General features: G+C 35.7%; 1 protein-coding gene across 1 annotated transcript in view; it reads left to right on the top strand.

Moving 5' to 3' along the window:
• Positions 1–8,530, top strand: part of LOC107674966 (anoctamin-10-like) — a 9,910-nt gene extending 1,380 nt beyond the window's left edge. Inside the window, exons 2-13 of the mRNA XM_016469130.1 lie at positions 610–826; positions 900–1,073; positions 1,270–1,410; positions 1,925–2,044; positions 3,422–4,060; positions 4,854–4,909; positions 5,115–5,189; positions 5,269–5,433; positions 5,516–5,707; positions 5,799–5,936; positions 6,312–6,428; positions 6,790–8,530. Coding sequence (XP_016324616.1) covers positions 625–826; positions 900–1,073; positions 1,270–1,410; positions 1,925–2,044; positions 3,422–4,060; positions 4,854–4,909; positions 5,115–5,189; positions 5,269–5,433; positions 5,516–5,707; positions 5,799–5,936; positions 6,312–6,428; positions 6,790–6,837 — 2,067 coding nt within the window. The 5' untranslated portion in view covers positions 610–624 and the 3' untranslated portion in view covers positions 6,838–8,530. The remainder of the gene's footprint in view (positions 1–609; positions 827–899; positions 1,074–1,269; positions 1,411–1,924; positions 2,045–3,421; positions 4,061–4,853; positions 4,910–5,114; positions 5,190–5,268; positions 5,434–5,515; positions 5,708–5,798; positions 5,937–6,311; positions 6,429–6,789) is intronic.
• The last annotated feature ends 1,005 nt before the right edge of the window (positions 8,531–9,535 follow it).

The following is a 9,535-nucleotide window of genomic DNA, read 5'->3' on the forward strand; positions in this document are numbered from 1 at the left end:
TGTTATCATTAAATATTTTTAATTAAATATTTTTTGACACAAACTGATTTCTCATTTTTTTATTTTATAAATTGTAAACATAATAACGGTTACATAGAAAATATAAACGTACATTTAATACATTTATAAATATGTTTGTTAGTACAAAATAGCAAATTTACCTCAAATCAGAGTTTTAAAATGTACTTAGACCCAATGTTTGGTAACAAACTTTCACTGTCAGCAAACAAATGCTGTTGTTTTCTTAACAACAACAAAAATCAATATTTATTACAATATTGTATAATATTATTATAACAATAAAAACATTGTGTTGTTATAATAATTAATACAGTTTTAGGACGACTATTAACAACAACAAAAAACGATATATTTATTATAGTATTTTATAATAATAATAATAATTTATATTAATTATGAAGACATTTAATAATAAATAATTAAAGAAGAATTCAAATAAAAAAAAAGAAAGTTTCAAGCCCTATTAGTACTTGACTCTTGGAAAGTGTCGACTATTATGAAATATACAGTAAAATTAGGAATACACTGAGATGCTTCTAAAACAAAAATAAAAGCAGATACATACTCTCGATCTCTCATGGGTTACAGTTCCACAGGGACACCATGATGTCCCAGGAGGAACCTCAGGAGGGACTTTCAACCCTGACCAAGGTGACAGGACCCAGCTCCTGGTCCCGGGTCAGTTGCCCCTGCTGTATCTCCAACCATATAGAACCTTTGGTTCTGATCCAGCTGGCTGAGAATGTCCAGCCCATCACCAAACAATGGATCATGTCCATGATATCTGCACCTGTGAAGGCTGGAGGTAAGAACAGTAATATTAATAATATTAAATACACTTTTAAATCTCAGTATCCTTCTTCCCTGCTGTGTTTTAGGGGCTCAATTGTTAGTTCACCCCGGTGAGGACATGAAAGGGGACATGATAGTTGTGGCGGCCCCTCGCTGTACCCTTCTCAGGGTGACTGAGGACCTGGGACTCTGCAAAACCTACCAGGATGGAAACATGACGGCTTTCTCCTTTGAGGACCGTGACAACTTTTGCAACATTGGTGAATATTTGATAAATGAAATAATAGACTGTGCCTGCATCTCAATTAGCAGATTTCTACTAGCCACTCGTGGCATACCAACAAATCAAAAACATTGTTTGATTAATTTTACAGAGTGTTCATGTTAGCATGTAAACTTTAACATCCGGCTAATGTTATTAGCTTAAAATTCATTGTTATTTCACTGTTTCTGCAGACAACATGCAGCAGTTCCTGACGCTGGCCGAGAGGCAGTACATCGTTAAACATGAATTGGATTCCATGAGAGCCATGGAGGACCAGCGTATCCCAGGAATCCCAGCACCCAAAGGGAAGTTAAAAGCCAGAGAGAGCATCTGTGAGTATCTGTATGTAGCAGTTGCAGTATGCATTTTTAACACCTTCTGGACTTATTTGACTGGACTGACACAACTGAAGACATTTTTGCATTAAATATGATCAAATTTAAAGATAATTATATTTATGGCTATGATCAAATTAGCATACTACCCATACTATTTTTTGCAGCTTGCAGCACATTTTTCTTCATGTATTGGAAATGTTTTTTGATCTTTTAAGGTTACATACAGTTTTGCAAACTGTGCTTTTATAAAATAGCAGGCATTATACAGTGCATTCTACACACTATGCAGTAAAAAGTTTGCCAGTACACTATTTATATCATGCAGTTCCATGAGTAGCCAGTAGGCTCCGCTCTCCTCTCTCTCTGAACTGCTTAGTCACTGCATGTTGCCTAGACTTCCAATGGTATTCCCATAGTTAAAACCTGATATGGTCATGTCCTGTCCATCTCTATCTATCTATCTATCTATCTATCTATCTATCTGTCTGTTTCTCTCTCTGTGCTGTAGTACAGAAGCTGGAGAAAGCAGGCGTGATCCGTAACATCACCCCTCTTCATGACCAGAAGCTGCTGTTGGCTCTGGGGAAGCAGTGGTACACTCACAAGAGTCTGTGGGGGCAGCCTTTAGGTACAAACACACACACATTCTCATCACTCAACTACACAGACATTAAATGACTTTAGTATGCCTCCCCATCAGATTTTAAATTATACACAATTATCTTTTATTCAGGACCATTTAATGGAGGCACTAATAAAACATTCTGAAGTATTTTGACTAGAACTCATAAATGTATTAATTAATTTCACAGTCTCATATGCCACACTGTGAAGCTACAATGTATTCTGTACACCTGGGGGTCTTCATTCTTTTTAGGCCTCTATATATATATATATATTACAGATGGACTTGTCCGATACTAAATTTCTCAGCCGATACCAATAGCCGATTATTCATAATATCTGCTGATGTTTAGTTTTCTTAGGGAAATAAATCTCTCCCAACTAATGCTGTAAACTATAAAGGAAACCCTTTCATTTGGTAGCCTACATAATATTAGAGCTTACAATTAATCACAAAAATATTATATTCAAATGTAGTTTCCGATATAATAAATCACACTCAAATAAAAACGTTTGCAACACAATTGCACATAAGGTATAAAAAAAAAACTTGTCTTCATAACAGATTTATTTAAACATACATCAGTTTCCTCTAGTGTTTTTATAGCTAACTAACCAGCTGTGAACACTGGATAACTTTTCTGAGGTAAATGCATCGTTCAGTGACATTGTTTACAAGCTGTTTTATTTGACATCTTTCTTTCGGTTGAAACGCTGATTGAGTGATTACATGAGATATGAGACATTTCGGTAAATTGCACATTTGCAATTGTCTTACAACATACCGTTTGATTTTCCTTCATGTTCATTTCGCGCGATAACTTGTATAAAACTGAAAGAGACTCGATCCGCGCTGCAGTTTGAACCGAAGCGGCTGTGCTGTAAGCCTGCAACTACGGGTGATTCATAGGGTCAAACAGCACCAGCATTAACGGCGTTAATGCATTATTACTTTAACTTGGACAGCGCTAAATTTGACACAAGAAACATTTTCGGCTGTTTTTAAACAATCGGCAAACCATAATGCAAATAATTGCTTTTATGGTCTGATACCGATTATTGGCCACACACACACACACACACACACACGCACACACGCACGCACGCACGCACGCACGCACACACACATATGTATATATATATATATATATATATATATATACATACATACAATTTCTTGCCATATATAGTACAGATAAAAAATATGAAAGTAGGAAACATTTTGACAACAATTGTTATAACAATATAAAAATATATATAAAAAATTAAAAATACATAAAGTGTATAATAAAAATATAATAGCCAAATTAAATATTAGTTTGTATTTTATTACAATTATTTTATTGTTATTACACTAATAAATCATTCTTTCTCTCTACAGACTCCATCCACACTTATTTTGGTGGCACTATAGCCTATTATTTCAGCTTCCTGGACTTCTACACTTTGGCATTATTTCCTCCAGCCATCCTAGGCCTCTTCATCACCTTTTTCCTCCCTAGTGCAAACTTCTCCAATGGAAATAAAACTGACAGCGAGCCGACACTGCCGAAGCATGACGATGAGCAGCCTTCAGTCAGCTCCTACATGGTGCAGGCAGTCTTCAGCATGCTGTGGTCCACGGTATTCATGGAGCTGTGGAAGAGGAGGAGCGCGGCTTTATCCTATCACTGGGGCACTTTCAATTTAGCTGAACAATTTCAAGAGCCCAGACCGGGTTTCCATGGAGAACTCAGCACCAATCCGGTCACGGGCAGACTGGAGCCACTGTTTCCTGAATGGAAGAGGAGGCTTAGGATAGGTGTGGTGTCAGTGCCCGTGGTTGGGGTGTTTTTGGGTCTGGTGGTCATGGGGATGGCAGGTTTCTACTTCTTTGAGCGCCTGGTCTCAGGCTGGCACAAAGCATCTGAATCATACTTCACAGCAGTCCTGCTGTACCTCCCTTCTATAGCCCATATACTCTACACTAATGTGCTTGGGAATATATATCGCAACGTGGCCTTGCAGCTAACAGAAGTAGGTAAGAAAAAGATCAGGCAAAAGAACTTGATTATAATATCGAGAGACGCAAAATTACTCAATATTAGTTGTCAAAACAACGGCATATAATGAAAGCGTATTTTTAAACTTATTTTGCTAAATTAAATGAATGTGAATTTTAATTTAAATTAGTTTATTATTAGCTTTTTACTGTAATTATATATAATAATATAACACATTATTATACATAATTATAAATATGATATATTGATTATATAATCTTTTCATATTTTGCAAAATATTCTGTTAGTAATAAAAATGAAGTAAAATAAATAAAAAATAAATATTTTAAAAATAAAATAGTAAAAATATAAATTATAGGATATAATAATTGGAATATGTATTCTGTAGAAATAATTAAAATGCACACTGCAGATTAACTAGATGTTCAGATTAACTATTGCTTCTTAACTCTGGTTATACTTAACTTGATACTATATTTCATATATTTATTTCTTTTTTTTCACAGAAAATAAACACCTACTGAAAATGTTTATTCTGGCTTGTGTGTCTTTATATGTTTCATATATTATATAATCTAGCATATAATATATTATATATATTAGAATAATATGCAATAACAATTGTTTGACAATTTTATTAAATAATTTATTTTATTAAAAATATATTTAATATTGAATTTATCAATGTTTTAAATGTTTATAATAATTATTATTTATAATAATAATTAAATAACAATTTTAGAAATCAGAAAACACACACATATTAAAGTCATACTATATTAAAAAATAACTAACTCTCTCGTCTTTCAGAAAATCATAGGGAGGCATCATCTTTTGACTATCATCATACCACCAAAGTCCTTGTGGTGAGTTTTATAATTCTCTAGTCTACATATCCATATGATGTTTTTTTTTTACAAAGTGTGTGCTTCATAGCAGGTGTTTTACCTCAAAGATCTTAAGCTAATTTTAAATGCTGATAGCTGTATATGTCTAGACCACAATGTTCTGCAGGACTCTTTGTAATACTAAATGTCTCATGTTCCTTATCTATCTCCATTTCTCATTCAGTTCACCTTTTTCAATAACTTTGCTGTGCTGTTCCACATTGCCTTCTTCAAGGAGGACTTGCCTCTGCTGCGCAAGGTGGGAATTTCCTCGGAAACCGTTCTCGCATATAATCCTAAGATTTCCATTAACACAATATCCGTGATTTCCTCCACAGAGACTTTCCTCTCTTTTGATCGTGACGCAAGTGGTGAATCAGTTCACTGAGGTGGTGGTTCCTTTCCTGGTGGACCGTTTCCTCACATCTGCAGACAGAAACCTGAAGGAAGATGATCCAGAGGTGGACCATCTCCAGGCTCAGGGCAGTCTGCCGGCTTTCCCAGTGAGTAGCAATCAAATGAGCTCAAATATCAAGAACACAGGAATTGTATTTTCCTTAAATTCTCAATCTTGTTCCTCTTCAGGGCCTGTTTGCTGAATACATCGAGCTTCTGGTTCAGTTTGGCTACTTGAGTCTTTTCTCTTGCGTCTATCCTCTCACTGCCCCTCTGTTACTGCTCAACAACCTCACAGAGATCCGCACAGATGCCTACAAGCTCTGCAAGCTCTTCAACAAGCCATTTTCTGCCCCTGTGGCCAACATGGGCGTATGGCAGGTCAGACTGTGATTTGTACTGTATATATGGATGTTTTAAATGCTTTATGATAACTGTGAGTTCTAATGTGTGTATTTGTCTTTTTTTATAGCTGGCATTTGAGGTGCTGAGTTTCATCTCGGTCATGTCTAACTGTTGGCTGCTGCTTCTGTCCCCACAAGTGAAGGAACTCACAGAGGATGCCGGTCTCAGCAGCAGCAAAGTTCTCGTCATTGCCGTCATTGTGGAGGTTAGAGAAGATTTTGGTACAGCTTTGGAAAAAGCCGAAGGCATAGACTGTCCAAAAATGAAAAAAGTGACCACATGCTTAATTTGTGACAAAAATGTCAAGATTTGCCTTAATATCAGCATACAGATTTGTAACAAAATGAGTTTTGGTGAACTGTTCCTTTAAATCAATGTGACTAATGGTGCGTTCAAGTAGTGTTTCTAAAGATTGCTTACTATGTAGTGAACACACATGGATGCCACCACAAAATTGTAATTACAAGTGAGATTATTTTTTGAAAGTGTATCACTGTCGGTCCCCATGCTCACAAAATGCTAATGCTAAGCTGTTCTGAAAAAGGTACTTTTTTTTTTTAATGCTGGTTGGGTCCTCTAGCATGTCCTGATCATGGTGAAGATGATTTTGGCCGTCATGATCCCTGATGAACCGGACTGGGTCCGAATCAAGAGAGAACAAATTGAGTATCACTCCATGCAAGCACTTAAGAAACAGGTAACTTTATCTACTAATGTTAACTGTTAGCATTTTAGCATGCTAGTATTTTGTTTATTTATATACAAAGGTGAGAAAAACAGTGTTGCAGTAACCATTATGCTAGATTTAGCAGTTAGCATATAGTTAGCAAGAGCAGCCATAAAGAATTGGCCTGTCATTTTGAGCTATTTTCCAACTTTGATAATAATGCTGGTAAAATGTAATCAGTTTTTATTACGAAATGTAATCTTCTTTCTCTTGGCTTATCAAAGACTAAAGTCCTAATGTGATTAACCAACAAATTATTTTAAATCTAATGTACGTTATTGACTGTTTAGATAACCGGAAATGTCATTAAATACAGTTTTCTGTCTCACAGAGGATCATGCGCTCTCGTGTGGATGATAAACTCCCTTCGAAGGCCTAAATGGAAGAGTGACCAAAGACTATTTCCATAGAGACAATCACAAGAAGGGAGGCACTTGGCTATAAAGTCATATTTAGCTTGCTAATGTACCATATGGCACAGTGTACCAAAGATAGCTTCTACAGTTTACAGGGTTTTTAAGCCCATGTTAATAATTGTTTGCATCAGTGGTACCTTTCTGAAAACTACTGGAAAGGGATTATTAAGGTCAAGGAAGATAATATTATGATAGTGGGTAAACTTGGAGACATATTGTGCTGTATTAATGATTTTAAAACAAAAGTTCACCACAATCACTATGGAATAGCTCATTTAATTTTTTTTCTTGATGTTTTGTTTGTTTTTACTTGATTTTTCATTAATACATTGTGATAATGATTTTAACCTTTGTATTTTTTACATTTCATCAAAAGTGATTGTATTATTACAGCTGAGTTTGCTGGTATAAATAACTATCAAATGCTTGCTTGACTGAATATGTTATGTAAACGTTTAGTGATGTAAGTGGGCTTGAAGAAACTGAGAAAACCACATCATACAATAAATAACCATACATGAAGATCACTGTGGAGTTGTGCACTAATCCTTTTTTTTTTTTAAACGACAACACAAGAGGCAGTTTAATCAGTTTTAATAAATAAATATAAAAATAAATCTCATTGAGACAGTCATAGTTTTAGTAAGGGTCAATGGGACTATAGACAAACCCAAATCCAATGTTCGCTGTAAAGCGATTAGATATTTGAAGGATGAAGACCCATGTCAAATGTGAAACTTCAAAATAAGAAGAAAATAAAATGCTGATTATGAAAATATAGTGCATGTCTGGCTTTATATCATTCTGCCCTCTGATTGGTCCAGAAGGTTGTACTTACAAATCATCCCAGGTCAGGATGGCTGTTCCTTGATTAAACGTAGTATGGGAATGAAAATTCAAATTTCAGAAGTTATGGAGATGTAATTTGTCTATATAGGCCTATATTTCTTGCTATCTCTCCCCAAAGCACCCCTTACATCTGTTCTTGTGCATTTGGTCAAGCTTATCTGTGGTCCAAGATATTGCAACAAAAATATCTGACATTTGCACTTTCATTGTCTACATGTGACCAAAAAATAAATAAAAATATTTCCCCGGTGACAGGTGCGCAGAAACTTACGATCATGTGAAATGACTGAATAGCTTTGACGTCCTTTAGAGTACCAAAGTAACAGTAACCACAGTCACATTTGCTGTCTAAATGTTTGAGATGTGTTTAAGCTGTTTAGGAGGTAAAAACAACAGTAACCGCTAGTTTCACTCATGCCATTGCAACATACGAAGACTGGATTTTGTCAATGTACAGTACATTTTAAGCTAGACTCAGCTACGCTATTTAGCGTTACATTAGCATACAGCTCTTCAAATGTATTTACAACTATGACACAAGAAACTATATGACCTTTTTGTCAGTCAACTAGTGTCTTCAAACTGCTACGTTCACTGAATAAGATCTAAAATGGAGGGTTGATATGCTTGGTATGTATACGGTGCAAGGGTCAAAATATGTACACATTGTACATGACTGGATATTTCAAACAGCTTATCCCCTTACAATGCATGTTAAAGGTCCACCCAGAGGCAGATGATTAAAAAAAAACAGAATGTAATGTTATAAATCTCCCTCTCATATCTCATGTAAAAAAAGAAAGGAAAAGAAAAAGACTTTGTCAACATCTTTCCAAAAAACCCTTGATAACTCTCTAATACTTGATAAAAGCTTCATAATATCAATTCATATTAAAAGAATTAGCAGTTTTAAAACAAACTCCAAAATATAGCTCCAGGAAGACCAGTCTTCTGTTTTGTGTAATATTATGTCCATTTCACAAAAAGTCTCTCGTCATAACCTCTCAGAATAATCTCTGTTCGATCCCTCTTCTTGTTTTTTTGAAAATATATCACAGATATACTTAGCATCTTTCCCTGATCAGTCCCCTGCTCACAAAATGCTAATGCTACGCTAAGCTGTTCTGATTTAGCATGCTCTCATAACCATGCTCCCAAACTGTCACTGTATCAATGTGGCGACGTGTTCTGCTTCCTGCCCCACTGCCTGAGGGTAAAGATGCTAGCAAACATGCTAGCATGAGATAGTGGTGTGGGAACAACTTCAACAATGCCACAGCATGCAGATTCTTAAAAGTTCAGAGTAAAGACCGTTGCCTCACAGTTGCCTGCAAAAACAAACCAAATGAAAACAAAAAACTTGTCGGGACTACTACACAGACTGAACGGCTAGTTCTTGAGTCTAAACATCCACTGTTGTGATTGTTTATCATCTGTTTTTGTGTTGGCTTCTTATGTGTTGTTCTGAAGCATGGTCTTCACCCACTCGCTTAGTGATATGACTAAACTCGGTGGAACTCTTATTGATATTACAGTGCAAAATGACAAGTTATTGAATTAAAGCTTCTACGCTAGCAAGACATACACTGTTTCTAATAAAAGTCTCTGAGATAGCACAGAATATAGTGAGCAGTGTCAGTAGATACAGGTGTTCATATACACAGCATTGCCAAGAGGTTAACTCTTATACAGGAAAGCAGCAAGGAATGCTGGGTAGGGAAAGAAAATAAAGATATACAATAAGTAGATTGTGTGGAAAAGCACCTCTGAGGTTACAGTATGAGGTGAGAACACACTTTTTCTTTTATTGTC

The sequence above is a fragment of the Sinocyclocheilus anshuiensis genome, unplaced genomic scaffold (assembly GCF_001515605.1).
Source record: "Sinocyclocheilus anshuiensis isolate Anshui unplaced genomic scaffold, SAMN03320099.WGS_v1.1 scaffold1065, whole genome shotgun sequence".
NCBI classification, from domain to species: domain Eukaryota; kingdom Metazoa; phylum Chordata; class Actinopteri; order Cypriniformes; family Cyprinidae; genus Sinocyclocheilus; species Sinocyclocheilus anshuiensis.